At 42.6% G+C, this 18,351-nt stretch overlaps 1 protein-coding gene across 4 annotated transcripts in view; it reads left to right on the top strand.

Moving 5' to 3' along the window:
- Positions 1-17,195: 17,195 nt before the first annotated feature.
- The window catches only part of LOC149780998 (kinesin heavy chain-like), a 103,113-nt gene continuing 101,957 nt past the window's right edge, over positions 17,196-18,351 (top strand). For all 4 annotated transcript variants that reach the window (XM_089938108.1, XM_089938110.1, XM_089938109.1 and 1 more), the window contains exon 1: positions 17,196-17,719. In XM_089938108.1, coding sequence (XP_089794234.1) covers positions 17,567-17,719 — 153 coding nt within the window. In that variant the 5' untranslated portion in view covers positions 17,196-17,566. The remainder of the gene's footprint in view (positions 17,720-18,351) is intronic.

The following is an 18,351-nucleotide window of genomic DNA, read 5'->3' on the forward strand; positions in this document are numbered from 1 at the left end:
GAAAGGCATTTTCGCCGACTACGTGGATGCCTTTTTGAAACTGAAGCAAGAAGCCAGCGGCTATCCTTCCTGGTGTCACACTCCCGAAGACCAAATACAATTCAAAGAGAAATACTACGAACAAGAAGGCATCACTTTAGACCACATCGAGAAAAACGAAGGCAGGCGATCGTTTGCCAAAGTGATGTTAAATTGCTTGTGGGGTAAAATGGCACAACGACCGTGTTTACCCAAGACGGAATATTTGACAGAACCTTCCCGCTACTTCCAGATGATTCACGACAAAACCAAATACATGAAACACGTGGACGTCGTTCGAGAGAATTTAATCTTGGTCAATTACGAAGAAGATCTGGACTTTGTACAAGACGACCCTTTTGGAAATGTCATCATTGCGGCTTACGTGACAGCCCATGCTCGCTTAAAATTGTACGAAGCTTTAGAACTGTTAGGGGAACGCGTCCTGTACTTTGACACGGACAGTTGCATTTACATCCATCACCCAATTCAACATCACCCTAACATCGAAGGAGACCGTTTAGGAGCCTGGACAGACGAGCATCCCGACGACAAGATTTTAAGTTTCGTCAGTGGTGGTCCCAAAAATTACGGCTACGAATACCGTGACAAACAAGGAGAAGTGCACACGACGTGCAAAGTGAAAGGACTGACTCTGAATTATCGTACCAGTCGAGTGGTCAACTTTGGGGTATTGAAAGAAGCCTTGCAATCGGGAGAGGATGGAAACTTTAAAGTGACCACCTATCAACCGAACAAGATTGTACGTTTACCCACTCACCACATCGTCAGTCGACCCTTGGAAAAAATCTATCAAATTGTATACCAGAAGCGAGTTCGACTTCCCAATCATTTCACCTTACCGTACGGTCACGTCGGTATTGGTCTGTATATAAAAAGGAACCCTAGGCAAAATCGATAGTTCATTGTGACTACCAAGACCGAGCGAACAAGATGAATACTTTCAGAGAAACACAGAACAAGTTGTTTAGAAGGGCACAATTCAAGTGTGAGGCTTCGGAAGTGGAATGCGATTGTGAGCCTTGCGATGGGTACGATGCTGTACCTTGTGACCTGAGCGATGCCGTAAAGCATCATGGGAACTTTAGTGCCCCTACCCCTATCATGGAAAGTGATGCTGTGCGTGTCAAACCTGTGGGATGCGAAAGTGATGCCGCTCGTCCTCTTGGACATTTTACTGGGTTTCGTTTTAAAGGGGAATGTTCACCTTCACGTCTACCCCCCTACGGATGTCATCCAGCCCTGAGCAAACTCCTACCCATGTCACTCAACCCTCATCGAAACGAACCTGTGAAAGACGAATATTCGTTCCCTGTGCGTTTGTCGGAATACTGCGACTTTGAAAATCGTCTTCAATCGTTCAAAGGACAATGCCCTAAGTATCTGGGAGGACCGACCCCCGAAGAATCAGCCAGAGCCGGATTTTTCTACTTGGGCGAAGGAGATAAAGTCAAGTGCTTTAGTTGCGGTGTGTCACTTCACCACTGGGAACCGCAAGATTCGGCCTACGTAGAACATGCTCGATGGTCACCGAATTGTCATTACTTACCCTTAGTGGGACCGAGACATTGAAGTAACTTCTTACCATAATAATCTGTTCATGGATACTTTACAAGAGAACATTTGTGCTTTGCCTGTGGAGTTGAGAGAACGCATTTACCGAGAGCTGGTCAAAATACAAGTGAAACGTAAAGAACAATTGCATCCGTTACGTCACCAGATCTTTAACCACTGGTACCTGAAGGGTATAAGAGAACTGATTCGTCAGAAATTGTTTCAGTGGTCAGACCTTGTTCAATACTTCCAGGCCCCCGATGATTCACGTGTTGATCATTTTGGTTACTTCGAGATTCACCTAGAGCAACCCATTGAGGAAGACGAGGTAAAGGATTACCAACATATTTTCCGTGGAATCTACTTAGCGGAAGATGAAACTTCTAATCGAACTCTGAAGTTTCGGTTACAGTATGCAAGATTTACATTACCCACTGGAAAACGAACATCACTGGCTAGAAAGTACGTGTATTCTTTTCGAAACAAAGAGACTATAAAAACAGGCAGCTATGCCACGACTTATGTCGTATGTAATCCAACAGATTCCGTGGAAGGAACTCAATGACCATATTCAAACCGTGGATCATTACCATCGATTATTGCAAGAACTGTATCCATTCAATTTGGGACGACAAGTGGTGTGTGTCTTAGTGACTTGTTTTCTGGGATTTCGTTTACCAGCCGATTCTTTGTGGACTCTTTACGATCAGTACTTACCACCTCCATGGCCTTCAATGGTCACGAAAAACTCCTTTTGCTCAAAGCCTTGCGGTTTCATCTGGATACTTCTCGACCTCAACAGGAAAAAAAGATTCGTCAACTTTTAGCTACCCAAGACGTGTATGACGATGTTTGTGTAGCTTGTGACTTACACCCTCATTGGACAGATGTTCGTGACTGGAAAAAGGGGGGTTTTGAGGTTTGGACCCAAGAAGTGGCCCAGTATGCACAAGAGTTGTTCAAGGAAAAAAGTTACTTTTCAACCTGTGTTAGTGACGGTGCCAGAAGAACCCGTCACCGAGAACAACCACTCGCTTCAGGACAGGACTGTCATGGACATTCCTGAAAGGTCATTCCGGGAGGACACTTGTGTGACAATACCTCATGTAGAGACTGTAAGAACATTACACACTGTCCCTAGGACATCTTGGTTATCCAAAACATGTTGTACAGACACTTGTTTATATTCCACTTTGATCGCTTTGCTGTGTTTTATATTCCTGTACATCACTATTTGGGTTGTATGTATTTTTGTCTTTCGTGTTCATATTTGAAACATTCAATAAACGTGTTCTGAAAAAAGTATATAAACTCTTGTCTTGTTTGTTTTTCGTGTCACAAGTGACATTTCTCACACCATGGCTACCTCTGCTGTCTCTGCTCCCTCTTCCTCTACTGTCAAAGTCATCGACGAACACTTAGATCGTGCCAGTTGGGAGGCTTTGTATCTTCGCCATCCCTTTAACATGCTCATTGCTGGACCTAGCGGTTCAGGCAAAACCGAATTCGTCAAACGTTTGATCGAACATAAACATCATTTGATCGATCGGCCCCCTCAACGGATCGTGTGGTGTTACAAAGAGTGGCAATCGGCGTACAGCCTTTTGCGAGAAAGTCAAGGCGATTCCATCGTGTTTGTGGAAGGCATTCCTAAAGAAGACGACGGCATCGTCTCTGACTCCCCTCTAACCCATTTGGTCATTTTCGACGACATGTTAGGAGAAGACGAAGAAGAAATTAAATAGTGGTTCACGCGCAAAGGGCATCACCGTAATGCCAGTGTCGTTTACATCACCCAAAATTTGTTTCAACAAAGTAAAGCCCATCGCACCATCAGTCTCAATGCGCATTACGTGGTCTTGTTTAAAAGCCCTCGAGATAAATCGCAAGTGCAAGTCTTAGCCAAACAGTTAGGAACGCCTTGGCTGACTCAGGCGTACGACGATGCCACTCAAACGCCACACGCCTATTTACTCGTCGATTTGAAACCTACCACTCCCGAGGATTTGCGATTTCGTACCCACTTGTTTCACCACTGGTGCCAAGACGGAGGGCCTGTCCTGTACACGTCTCCGTCCTCGACTTCATTTCACTCCCCATGAAAAAATCTATAAAAACCTCAGACCCTTTTTCGTCTGTCTCACACTCAGTGCGAACATGACGTCCCTTCAGTCGCATCTTCCGTCAAATTGATTCGTGCCTTGTATGGCATCAGTCGAGAAAAAGATCCACAAACACGAGCTCGTGTCTTAGAAGCTAGCCTCAAAGAAGTCTTACGATGGTTCACGGTGACGGCACGTCAATTACTCCAAGGAATCATTCAGATTCCTCATCAAACCCAACGCTTTTTCGATCGAAACAAAGTCGCTTTGGTCCAACTGGCCGATCCCCGCATCGACACTCAAACCAAAAAACAAATCATTTTGAAACCTGGAGGGAGCGGTACTCTAGGAGGGGTCATCATTCGCTCACTCTTAAGATGGGATCCTAATGCCCCCAAAGTTATCCCTAAGACAAAAGTTCAACGAGGCCCCAAGAAGAAAAAGACCAGGTCCCCAAAGAGAAGAACTTCTCCAGTGGCGGGACCCTCCTCTTACCAGACACCACCCCGGAAAAAGAAAAGAAGCCCCCAGAAAAAGAAACAGAAAAAAAGTCCTCAGAAAAAGAAAAGTCCACAGAAGAAAACTAGTCGCAAGAGAGGCACTGCGGCCAGGACGCAGCCTTACACTCGCAAACCACGACCTGCCACAGCGTCTCCGACAGCCTCACGTTTGTCCACTTCTCCGTTGATGTCACCAGGAACTGAAGAGTACTTGGAGACGTTGATCACACCAAGAACTTCTCCGTTGATGACCCCCAAAAGAACTTCCCCAGTGGCAGGACCTTCCAATTTAGTGGCAGTGGCTGCTGCTCACAAAGTACCTTCTCCCAAAATCAAAGTCCATGAAAGATCGGGCATGTTACAAAGTTTACTGGATTTGTCCAAGCAAGAACTGGCTCGATTTAGTCCGTTACGTACCCCTGCACGACGTGTCATGCCTGTCCTCAAACTGATACGACGTAAAGACAATCAATGGCGACGCGTTCCAGTATAAAAAAGGCCTGTGACCGAGTAGGATATCAGTGTTTTTTTGGTGCTCCTAAAGACTCAAAGATGTCACCCTCCAGAAAACCCCAAGGAAAGAAAAGGAAAGGACTGCCACCACGTTTAGCCAAACATGGGGACATGTTATCTGTCCTGTCCAAAGCTTCTCCACCCCTACGAAAAAAACTCATTCAAACGGCCTCCAAAGAGGTCATCGATACCGTGTGCGAATGTTGTTTGAACGTCTTGAAAGGCACGATCCCTTTGTCCAAACACCAGAAACAATGCTTAGGCAAACATCGTCACGTTCTTCGGAAAATGGTTCAAAAGAAAATTCCCATTCGTCAAAAAAAGAAGATGTTGGTCCAACGTGGAGGCATTTTACCTCTCTTGTTAGGCCCCATACTGAAAGGAGTCTTGGGAACCATGTTGGGAGGACTGGTGGGAGCAAGATAAAAAGGCCCTCGGAAGTCCCAAGATCTCAGAATCGACCCCTGACAACCCCATGGAAGGACGAAAACTAGCTTTAGTGCCTTACAAACGATGGATGGAATACCATCGGTGGCAAGAACAACGCACCCCGCATTTACCTCCCAATCCCAATTTGAGCGAGATGTCCCAGTTACAACACGAATTGCAATCCTTGATGGATCGCCAAGATTTGTCCGAAACAGAAAAATCGCAAAAGTACGGTCAACTCTTGCAAAGACTGCAACTCTTTCACCAGAAAGCTTTAGACGAAACAGCTTTACCCACTCTGAAAGATTTTAAGACCTTGATGAAAAGTCCAGCACCATCATCATCATTACCACCACCACCACCACTACTGTCATCCCCAACCGTCACCAGAGATGCTACCCCACAAAGACCTGAGGGAGAAGAGACGCACGAAGTGTTTCAAACACCGTCAGCAGCTCCCATTTCGAGTAAGATTGCAGCATCCTTGTTGACCCCGTCCCCCACACCCCAACGAGAAGAAATGAAAGCTTGGGTTAAAAAGATGATGTCCACACCTCCTTCGACAGAAGTGAAAAAGAAAGAAGGGAAACCAGAAGCGAAAAAAGAAAAGAAAACCAAAGCCATTCCATTGCCACCTCCACCACCACCACCACTACCTTCGACTTCTACTCCCGTAGCCCATCGGACACGTAAATCCGTTTCCAAACCACCCTTTCGACCCACCCAAAGTAGCATCACCGAAGAGTGGGTGACTTATTAACACACCAACCAACACAAAAAAATGGAAAAAGTCTTAGCCAGCATTTACTACGATCCCTCCCATCCTGCAGGTTACGCAGGAGTTCAAAAATTGTATCGTGCTGCCAAAACTCGACTGAAAAGTCTCCGTTTACCTCAAGTGCAACGATGGTTACAAGAACAAGCTACCTACACTTTACACAAACCCATTCGACGCAAGTTTGCCAGAAGTCGCACCCGAGTGGAAGGCATCGATCATCAATGGCAAGCCGATTTAGCCGATGTCTCTCATTTGGCCAGCTACAATCGTGGCTACAAATATTTGTTTTGTGTCATCGACGTCTTTTCCAAATTTGCCTGGGTCGTGCCCTTGACTTCCAAATCGAGCAGCGAGTTAGTGCGAGCCCTGCAACGGGTGTTGAAACAAAGCGGTCGTCGCCCTCTTCGATGGCAAACGGACAAAGGCACCGAATTTCTGAACCAAGCTTTCCAAAAAGAATTAAAGAAACGTGACATTCATTTTTTTACCACCGAGAATCCCGAAACCAAAGCCAGCATCGTGGAACGTTTTCAACGTACTTTGAAAGAACGCATGTGGAAATATTTTACGCATCACCACACTCTGAAGTACATCGACATCTTACCGCACCTGGTGCAAGCGTACAACCAATCTTACCATCGAAGCATCGGACGTGCCCCGCAAGACGTGACTCCCGACAACGAAGTGCTGGTGTTCGAGCGCCTGTTCGGTACGTCCCCGACGAGGGCTGTCCCCAAGAAAAGTGGAGAGTTGGCCGTAGGAGATTGGGTGCGCATTGGCAAAACCAAACGCACTTTCGACAAAGGTTACTTACCTAATTGGACGACCGAATTGTTTCGCGTCACTGGACGAGTGCATGGCCGTCATCCAACCGTCTATAAATTGGAAGACATGAACGGAGAAGTACTCAAAGGAACGTTTTATTTGCCCGAGTTACAACGTGTCACCAAAAAAGAAGACGACGTGTACGACATCGAAAGCATTCTCGAACGCAGAACCCGTAAAGTGGGCAAACGACGTGTCAAAGAAGTCAAAGTACGTTGGAAAGGATATCCACCCAGTTTCGATTCTTGGATCGACGCTTCGCAAGTCATCGACTATAAAAAGAAGAAGTGACCATCATGCCCTTTCACACAGCAGACGCAGCTACGTCGACCAGTCCTTCTTCCCCTAGTTCTTCTGTGCAAGATTTACAAAAACAACCCTTGTGGGTGTGGTGTGGAGAACGTGTGCCTAAAACGCAAATCGTCTTTTTCTGCCAAATTTTCGTGGTGTATTGTGTCATCGGGGCAGCCATTGCCAATTTGAGTTTGCAACAAGGAGACAAACAATTGTGGACCATTTTATTGAGCAGTTGCATCGGTTACCTGCTTCCCAATCCCTCCCTGAAATTCTCCTCGAACGGGAACGTTGTGTCCAGTGCCAGTGCCAGTCACCACTCCAACAACAACAACAACCACAACCAGAACCCCATTTTGGGCGGAGACACGCCTCTGACGTCCAGTAATATTCCCTCGGACAGCCACAGAACTCTGGAATTATGAGTCACCAAAACCAATTTTACTTAACCTTACCCAGTGACAGTTCCATGGAGGTGTTTCCCCACAACACGTTGTGCTGTTACACGGCCAAATTACCTCAAGCCATCCCCTTCGATCACGAAGCCCATTGGGAAGTGGCTTTAGTAGAAATGATTCACCCGACCCAAGTCCTCAATGTCCTTCCCAACCAAAATAAATTTGATGTGGAAGTTTATGACGAGCAAGTGCAACAGTGGATGGATACCCATAGCAAATATGACAAGAAAACCCGTACACAAAAGTACACCACCTATCACTTGTTCATTCCCCCAGGCTATTATTTTAGTGGTCAACATTTGGTCAGCACCATAGTCACCAGGTTTAATGGCGTGTTTCTGAAAGCTTTGGAAAGTGTCAATAAAGGTATCGTCACCCTGGAGTACCATAAAACAGCTCGTCGCTTCCTGATGAAATTTCCTGAGGGGCGTAAAATGATGTCTTTCTTATTTTGTCCTGAATTGTTTGACATGTTGGGCGGAGACATGGAGCTGAGGAAGAAAGTAGAACAAAAACCCGAATTACCAGTCATTTCTGACAACGATTCTTTTGCCAAGTATTTTCGTACCCCGGTAGAACTGAACCAAGGACTGAATTTGATGTTCGTGTACTCCGATGTGGTGGAGTACAACGTGGTGGGACACACCTCCGTACCGTTACTGCGTGTCATTCCTTTCAAAGTGGATTCTGCCGCAAACGCTGACGAGGAAGGTGGAAACACTTACCACGTCCACCGCGAATTTGTCCATCCTCACTATTTGCCTGTCAGCAAGTCGTATTTGGACACAGTCAACATTACTATAAAAGGAGATTTGGGACAAAATATTCCATTCACCAAAGGAAAAGTCACGGTGAAACTCCATTTTCGAAAACGGTTCTCTCACGACTCGTAAGTAAGTCATGTATCCAGTGTACCGAGGGGTTGCACGACAGCGAGGACACGGCTTAGGAGACATGTTAAAATCGGCCTTTCGTTCGGTGGCCCCAGTCTTGAAACCGATGGTGACACGCGGATTGCACGCCTTGAAAGATGCGGCACTGACGCAAGGCAAAGAATTTCTCCAAAATGTCATCATCGACAAACAAAACCCTAAAGAAGCCTTCATGAGGGCTGGCAAAAATGTCTTGCTGCAAACGGGCAAAGACATTTTGGGCCGACGAGACACACCTATAAATGCCCTGCACGCTACCGAGTCAGGCATTCAGCAAGGACAAGGCAGAAAGAGACGACGAAGAAAACACCCTTTCACCAGACTTCAAGCGAGAAAGGCTAAGAAAAGAAGAACCGTTCGAGACTTAGACGTTTTCGATTATTGAGACACAGAGAAAAAATGATGCACCGAGAGTCTTGCGCTTGTTCCAAGACGGAACTGGATCTGTTTGCCATGCCCCCCACCATGATGACCATGCAAGAATCTCAGTGGGTGGAATTTCATCCCGTCTCCTCATTGACCGATTCCGCTCCCATCGAGTTTGAAATCAAAGGACAGCCCGAAGATTACATCGATCTGAATAGCAGTTACTTGTACCTGAAAGTCAAAGTTGTAGATAAGACAGGAGGTGATATAGACACTGAAGCAGTAGCTCCCGTCAACAATTTCATGCATTCCTTGTTCAGTGGAGTGGACTTGTACTTGAACAACAAACTGGTCAGCAGCAGCATGGATACTTACCCTTATCGAGCCTACCTGGAAAATCTCTTGACGTACGGAATAGATGCCAAGAACACTCATCTCAATGCCTGTGTGGTATGGGAAGCTGACGATGAAGGCGAGTTTGAATCATTAGAAATTGATACAGCCAAAAATCACAATGCGGGATTTATAGAACGAAGAGACAGAATCAAAGGACCTAACAAAAGTTTAGAACTGATGGATCGTTTACATTTGGACATGTGGTTGCAAGAGAAATATTTGCTGAACGGAGTGAATGTTCGCCTGAGACTGAATCGGAGCAGTACCGCTTTCCATTTATTGGCTAATGATGACGAGTACAAAACCAAAATCCAAGAAGCCAGACTCTACGTGCGACGTGTGGAAGTGCTACCTAAAGTGGGAAACGACATCAGTCAGACGTTGAGCAGAACAACCGCCAAGTATCCCATACGACGCGTGGAAGTGAAAACGTTCACCATTCCCAAGGGACAGCGATCCATGATCGAAGATCATTTGTTCCAAGGACAGCTACCCAAACGTTTAATCATTGGTATCGTCGAGAATGAAGCCTTCAACGGAGCTATCAAAAAAAATCCTTTCAACTTTCAACACTTTGACGTGTCCAAGATCGAAGTCAGTCGCGATGGGAAAACCTTGTGTACCCGACCTTTCGAACCTGACTTTAAAGAGAAGAATTACTTGAGATCGTACTTGTCCCTGTACGAAGCCACCGGACAGTTAGGAACCAACACCAGTCACGGTATTACGTACGAGGATTATGCAGGAGGCTACGCTTTGTGGGCTTTCGATTTCACTCCAGATCAAGGCAGCGACGAGGGACATTTCCACCCTATAAAATCCGGCCAGATTCGTGTGGAAATTCAGTTTGCAATCAAAGACCCCGCTGCTGAGGTTAATCCAACGTTGAACGTCATCCTGTATGCAGAATTCGATAATACCATAGAAATCAACAGTTTGAGAGAAGTCATTCTAAATTACTAGAAACCATGGAAGACTGTTATCCCTCTTTACCTAGTGGAGAAACTTTGGACATGGAATGTGAGGAGACCGTGGAAGGAGAATCCCAAGACAAAGACGAAGAAATTGTCATGATGAAGTCGAGATGGCCAGAACAAGAAGCCCATTTAGTCTCCTGTTTTGCCAAACACTTGGTCGACAAAATGACGGAATTGATCAAGAAAAATTGCTATGGATGTCAAAACGATCATCCCAGTCAAATTCAACACGATAAATGCCTGATGTTGAGTCAAGAAGAAAAATTGGACGAGTATCTGGACGAAGCTTGGAGTCTCATCTCGGACAAAGACGTGTTGCACCAGTGGTATAAAGACTTGCGTGAACATTCTTGTCCACCATTAACCACTCAAGAGATCCATCGTATCGAAGCTCTCCTGAATCAGAGTGAGGAAACAGAACGAATAACCGTTTATTCGTCAGACATTTTCAAGCAAAAAGTCAGGATCGAATTGACGACTTATTATTACCTGTGAAGACAAAAACCACACAAATGGATACCTGGGAACTTTATTACCTTTTGAACCACAGTTCGTATACAGCTTCTTGGAATCCTGTCGTCTGTGCTAAAGATGAACTCCCTCATCGCAAACCTAAAGACCATCAAGCTTACGTGATCAACACGGACGAGAGTCATCTCCCAGGAACCCACTGGGTAGCCGTCTACTTTCCTCAAGAAGGATGTGTGGAATATTTCGATTCGTACGGATTGCCCCCTTTGGAAGACGATATCATCGACTTTATGAGAAGAAATGCTCAAACCACCCGATTCAATAACGTGAAATTACAAGGCACAGATTCCTTGGTGTGTGGACAGTACTGTGTGTATTTTCTGCATCATCGCAGCCTGGGCTATTCCTTAGAACATTTAGTGACTCATTTCGATCCTCGTTCTTCTGCTAGAAACGATGTGAAAGTAGATCGATGGTTTTGTGACCATTATGCTTATCTTTTGTCTCAAGCTAGGAAACGTAGTGTCCATCAATGGCCTAATGATTTCCAACAGTGGAAATCACAATTTCATTCACAACGTTGTCAGCCCTGTTCAAAATAGATTGTCTATTGAGAAAAAAATATTTGTGATTTGAAAAAAATTGTTTGATGTTATAGTGTTGGATTATTGTTAAAAAATGTTAGAGTTGTTGTTGTTTAGTGTTAAGTGATTTTTGAATAAAAAATGTTGTGTTTTGAAAAAAAATGCCTTTGTGGTTTGTTTAGCTATAAGAATGTTGAATTGATGCTCTTTCATTTCTTACTATCCCTCTCATGACACTCACTGAAACGTTGAGACTAGAAAACCGTGTGGGGGATGTTTTCCTTCACGTCCGCGCTTTGACTTTAAGAACCGGGTTGTTCCCAGTCTAACCATCCATTGTCGACTCATCCTCCTACGAAGATGTGCTCCAAACTAGCTAAACTCAACGAAGCCTACGTGAATTTGCATAGGGTCAGACACAGTCTGATACCGAAGCCAGAAGAAATAGAGAATGTGAGAATGTTAAAAATCACTGAAGACCTGATAGAAGAGCTCTTCAGAGAAGAAATGAACAGGGAAAAAGAAGAATGGACAGAGAAGTACAGACTTCAGAAACAGCAGCAACAGCAGCAACAACAGCAACAGCAGCAGCAGCAGCAACCTGAACCTGACAGAGGCTTTGTCGATTGCCGTATCGACACGAAAGAGTTCTTCTTCTCTTTTCGAAGAAGCAGACCTATCGCCAGAAAGTCTATCCTCAGAGGACATCGCATTCTTAGAAACTAAAAAAGAATGCCATAGCAAAACAAAAAACAGCCCTTTTCAGGGCTACCCAATACTCTAGAAAAGAAATAACGATTAATTTGCCAATGTGAGTAGGTAGAGTAGTGTGAAAATAAACACTAACTCTTGCTTTTAAAAATGTGAGGGTATGTGTTGGTGTGTTAGTGTTTGTAAGAGCTCAAGTAAGTTGGTGTGGATAGTAGATTAAAATGATGTTTTTTGGTGTTTGAGGTGTATATTTGGAGTTAGATTGAATTGCTTTGAGTATGTGGATAGTCTATTGAAGTGATTTATAAAAATTTTACAATAGTGATGGGTAGCATAAAAAGTGAGTGAGTGTTTCTTTTAGGTCAGCGCGTTGTTGTTTTTTTTGGTCATGATCTAGGTAAGATGAATTTTATGTTATTAGGGGGATGTTTTCCATCACGTCCGCGCTTTCAGTATAAATTGAAACTCGTTCGGCAGTCCAGCTACCCTTGTTGATTGATCAACACAGCCAGAAGAATGAGTAGCAGAATAGTGAAACTGTTAGAACTCCAGATGCACCTGGAATATGCCAGGCGCATAGTAAACGAACTATCAGCGGAGGCTATAGTAGAAGAAGCAAGAGTAAAGAAGGAAGAGGAGGAGAGAAGAGAGAGGGAAGAAGAGGAAAAGAAAAGAGAAGAGAGGATGTCGTTCAATATTCCCGAGACAGAGGATTGGGGTGTTGAAGCGAATCATCCTCCCTCTGCGCTCCCCAGAAGAAAGGTGAAAGAAGACTGGGGAAGAAGATGCGTGTGTGGCGCAAGGCCAGGACGGTGCAACCATTAGATAGGTGCATCAGGAGTTCAAAAAAAACAGCCCTTTTCAGGGCTACCCAATACTCTAGAAAAGAAATAACGATCAATTTCCCAATGTGTGTAGGTAGAGTAGTGTGTATATAAACACTAACTCTTTTTAAGAAATGTGAGGGTATGAGTTTGTGTGTTTGTGTTTGTAAGAGCTAAGGTATGTTTGTGTGAATAGTAGATTATGGGTTTCTTAGCGTGTCTGAAGAGTATAGTTAGGGTTATATTATATGAAATGAAAAAGTAGGGGGATGTTTTCCTTCACGTACGCGCGTTGATGGGTCATGATCTAGGTAAGATGAATTTTATGTTTTTAGGGGATGTTTTCCATCACGTCCGCGCTTTCACTATAATAACCCACAGTATTCGTCGTTCAAACCATTCTGCAAAGAATAAAAAGAAGATGGCGTCAAACCAAATGGACAAAATACAAACCTTGCAAGACGTTTTAGACAACTTAGGAATAATGGAACAGATGCTATTAAGACTGGTTGAAGACCATTATTCCTATAGTCCCCATCGTGTGAAGATGGAAATTAATAATTTAAGGAAAGCAAAGGACAAGATTAGTGGTGTCATGAAAGAGATCAAGGAGGAGAAGGAGGATGAAGAGGAAAGAATAAGAATACGCAATTGGAACGAAAAAATTGAAAAAGAAGAAGAAAATGAAAAGAGGAAGAAAGAAGAGGAGGAAGAGAAGAAGAAAGAAGAGGAGGAGGAGAAGAAAAAAAAGAAAGAGAAGAAGAGTGTAGGAGATAAAATAAGAACTTGGTGGAGGAAAAGAAGAAATTAGAAGAAGAAAACCCAAAGGCCCTTTTCAGGGCCAGCCATATTTCTCGAAAAGAGATAGTCTTTGAATTGCCTACCCCTTTTTTTAAAAAAATTTAAAAAAAAAAAAAATCCCATGTTAAATTTCCCTTGTCCGTAGAGTGACCCACGATTTATCGCCATGTTAAATTCCCCTTGTCCGTAAAGTGGCCCACGATTTATTCCCATGTTAATTCCCCTTGTCCGTAAAGTGGCCCACGATTTATTCCCATGTTAATTCCCCTTGTCCGTAGATTTGCCCACGATTTTTCTCCATGTTAAATTTCCATTGTCCGTAGATTTGCCCAAGGGGTTTTTTAATGCTAATTCCCATTGTCCGTAGGGTGCCCCCATTCACTACTGAGGTGCATTTCTGATGTGAAATCATGGATCACATGTAACAAGCTGCAGATGAATGATGATAAAACTGAGGCCATTCTGATCACAACACAGATACTCTCTCATTCACATCCTTTACCTCAAACAATAAATATCAGCAACACCAACATTAAATTCACACAATTAGTACGAAACCTAGGTGTTACTCCGGACAGTACTCTAACATTGCACCAACATGTCATGAATATATGCAAGGCTGCATATCTTGAACTGAGACGCATCAGCTCAATTAGCAGATATCTTTCAGTTGATGCCACTAAAACACTTGTGTGTTCATTAGTACTTTCAATACTGGACTATTGTAACTCAATTCTATCTGGTTCATCTCAATATCTGCTCCAGAAACTTCAAAAAGTTCAAAACACAGCTGCTTGGATCATACTTAGAGCACCACGATCAGAGCACACCTCCCCGCTGCTCTGTACCCTACACTGGCTATCCATTCCATCCAGAATCAAACACAAAATGTGTTCTCTGTGCTACGTTTCACTGTCGGACTCTAGTCCAACATACCTATCCGACCTCACCCATGTGTACACACCAGCAAGATACTTACGCTCCTCTTCTGACAATCGTATACTCATTATTCCACTATGAAAACAAAGTCATATGGACAGCGTTCTTTTGCATACCAGGGCCCAGCAACGTGGAACGAATTTCCCACTGAACTTAGACACAAAGACACAGTGATCACATTCAAGAGAGCTCTCAAAACTCACTTATTTCGACTGCAAGAACAAACTTAAAGACCTAATAATGTTTCCTACCTTAAATATTCTCAGCATGTTTTTTAATGTTTTCTAATTTCATGGTGTTTGTTGTTGTAATTATATCATTATATTTTTTTTATCTCATAGGTGTTGTCTAATGTTGTAAAGCGCTTAGAACTTCTAAAGATTAGGCGCTATACAAAGTCCTCATCATTATTATTATTATTATTATTATTATTATTATTATTATTATATATAATGGTAATACTTTTCGCCAGAAAAATGTCAGTAACTTGCATTTGAAAGAATTCCAGCTGTCTTAATTTCCACCAACTTTCGAGCTAAATGATCAATTCGGTTCAAACCTCCGTACTCGAGAGTTATATATAGGTGCCATAAGAATGAAGATACCCTGAGTGGCTCGAAGAATTGCACAGTTTTAGGAACACTCTGCGCTTTGGCCGCTAAGTAAGCGTATCTGCTATTTGGCGATTTACTATCCAATTTTGATATTACCTCTACTCGACCAGTTCGGAGGACACGTCTGAATGTTACACTTGGTCGAATTACCATTTGTGACTTGCTAAAGTCAGTATAATATATGTCTTGACTGTAACTGAAACTAAGTAACATTCTTCGTTAAAAAAAATGTAAATTCACATGTGTTTTTCCAAAATATCAAACTGACACTGCGTTTTTGGTACATTTGGATTCAGTTCACAATTGTCACTTCCGGCTCAATACCCACGAATGTGGTTCCAGTCTAATTTTAAAGCATTTTTTCCTCTCTCATTTTGGTGGTGATACAATAGTTATGCTATAGGCATTTTTACTATTTGCTTAAAGGTACTTGTTTGTTCGTTAGAATATCAGCATTATGGCGCGGTTGTCTGTATGTATTGTGGTGATAGTGCATAGCGAGTAATGAGACACAAATACTGACCCGGAAGTGAAACGTTTGACCCACTGCACGTTGCTTTGTTGACAGTCCATCCTCTCAAAATATGCCAGATAACACATAACAAGAACTTCACCCTGAGATGATCTTTGAAGGTACTATAGATTAACATACCAGTACTGAGAAACAGATGTAGAGACTATATTGGCAAAATAATTGTGATCTGAGTATCTTTGTCAAAGTCTTCAATTTTGGAGGCGTGTAGTTTTGGATTTGTCAGGTTCTTCGATTTGGGAGACAAGTAAATTTGACATGTAGTCCAAATTCCATAATGCCAAAATAAAATTGGTCAGTTTTGAAGAACAGCGACTTATTAAGTTTTTTCAGGACTTTTGGGTCATTAATCTAACTACATTTCGACCAATCGGCTGTTATCTCTACTTTATCCGCTTTAAAAAATGTTTACAATAGGATGTAAAGTATGCAAGTTGGTTGGAATCGACAGAGACACTTAAATACTCATTTCGAATGCAGGTTATTTGATGAAAAATAATCACATGCTTATATAAATATCTTCTGCCCTCATCCATTTGGAATGGCAATGTATCAATTAACCCTAACCTTATGACAATGTATTAATTAACCCTAACCCTATGCCAATGTATCAATTAACCCTAAGCCTTTGGCAATGTATCAATTAACCCTAACCCTATGGCAATGTGTCAATTAAGCTTCAGTCTTGTCAATACCGTGACTCGGGGCAACTGACCAGATCGAAACTCGCAAGTATTACGACGTTCTCTGTCACAGCTTCTCGGAGGTCTGGCTCATTATTGAAATAGAGTCTCTCTGTCATTGTCAAAATGATGTATTAACAGTAGCGTGGGGTGTCAAAATCACGGGCGTCAGAGGTCTTGGGGCGCCAAACACCTTTGCACCATCATCGTCGCCCAGAGGCCATTTACGCCACTGCAATTTGTACTTAGTAAGGACGAGTGGGGGGGGGGTTGTTTCCTGAACACGGGTTGGATAATGCATGTGGTGTCTTTGGATTGTGATTAAAAAATAAAGATTATATTACCAATACGGCTCTATACATTTTTCACCATGGAAACGCTATATTATTATCTCCAGTATAACATTTCCTGTTTGGCTTGCAAGAGGCCAAAGATGAAGACCTACGGCAATGTTAAATTCCTTTATAAACATCCATATTTTCAACCTATGGAGAATTTTAACTTGGGATTTTCATGTTTGATTCTCAAGAGGTCCATAATGAAACCCCGTGGGCTAAATGTTACTTTCCGTTTGGTTCTCTATAACCATGTATTACCAATACTCGCGTCTGAACCAGTACTTTTAAATTCTCTAAGGGGAGATAAATAAATCTGTCTTGTCTTGCACAGACATGGCGTAGAAGAAATTTGCTCTACAAAAAAAAAAAAAAATATATAAAAAATATTAAAAAAATTAAACAACGAAAAACCATCACCGGTGATGGCGATAGCACATGTAAAATATTATTTCTGATAGGAAGAAAATAAATAGACCATACTATGAGGATTATAAAGTGCATGAATGAATGCCATTACATCTGAATCGAGAGTGGTGACGTCATTTTACCCACAATTCGTGGCTGCTAATGGCAGAGGGAAGGTGGTACTCACAGCTCAGAAGAGCAAAAATGACGAGATTCAGGTGGTATTTTCAGTAGCCAGGAGTTCTAGTCAGTACTGAGTGGAATCAGATATTACTAACGATAAATTAAACTTGCAAAAAAGAAGGCAAGAGTTTATTGTGACTGAGATCTGACTTCTTTTCTGTGCCGATTAACTGTTTGTTGGATCGATGAATGATGAATCGTTAAGCTGAGTGACAGCGCAGCCGTCTTGCACATCTGTGCAAGCTAGTCTTATTGCGTGATCTTTCTGCGTATAGCTTTGGCTTCGGTAGATTATAGCACCATTTTATAAATTTCACAATGTCATCAACTAACTTAGCAGTCGAACCTCCTTCGGTTGGGGAGTGTAGTATCAAAGTCATCTGCCGAGTCCGACCCTTGAATGATGCCGAGGAAAAAGCTGGGAGTAAGTTTATCCTGAAGTTTCCAACAGATGACTCTATCGGAATCGGGGTAAGACATTCATTTTAGATAAATTTTACTTTTACTATGTCGTCGATATTATCCACTGATTTGAGCAAGCTTTATAATTTTAGTTGCTTAATTATCATATCAACGATGACGCATACCTCGTTATCATAATTCATGTTTGGTTGGGTCTTTAAATGTCAGTGTATGTTGTGTTTTTATTTTGTTATATCCAATGATATTGTATTCGATTATAAGCAACCGTCTATGATATTTGGTAGTACAGAATTACTGGGTGCACATTTGGAAGTTTAAATCGTAGTTTCATATCACCTGGCAGCACTCCAGAAAGGTGAATTCAGATTGGTCCAGGAGTTGAGGCTTACATCATTCTAGCTTAGTTGCCTACTGAAAGCTGCCAGCATGGAATGTTTTGTGTACCTGCTTATTGCAGATTGACTGTATGTGGCAATTGAACATAGTAAACAACTCAGAATGGATGGCAGTTCTGTAGCAGATTATTAATATAGTCCTCAAAAGTAACTCTTTACAAAGATTTTACCACTTTCAGATTTTATTTAGTATTTATATATTTTTTAAAAAAATCTAAATTTCAAAATAAAGAACAAAAAAATTATTTGATAAATATGATCAAGAATGTTGACTTAATTCTGTTT

Source organism: Sinohyriopsis cumingii, chromosome 16, assembly GCF_028554795.1.
Source record: "Sinohyriopsis cumingii isolate HCF-2022 chromosome 16, ASM2855479v2, whole genome shotgun sequence".
Taxonomy (NCBI): domain Eukaryota; kingdom Metazoa; phylum Mollusca; class Bivalvia; order Unionida; family Unionidae; genus Sinohyriopsis; species Sinohyriopsis cumingii.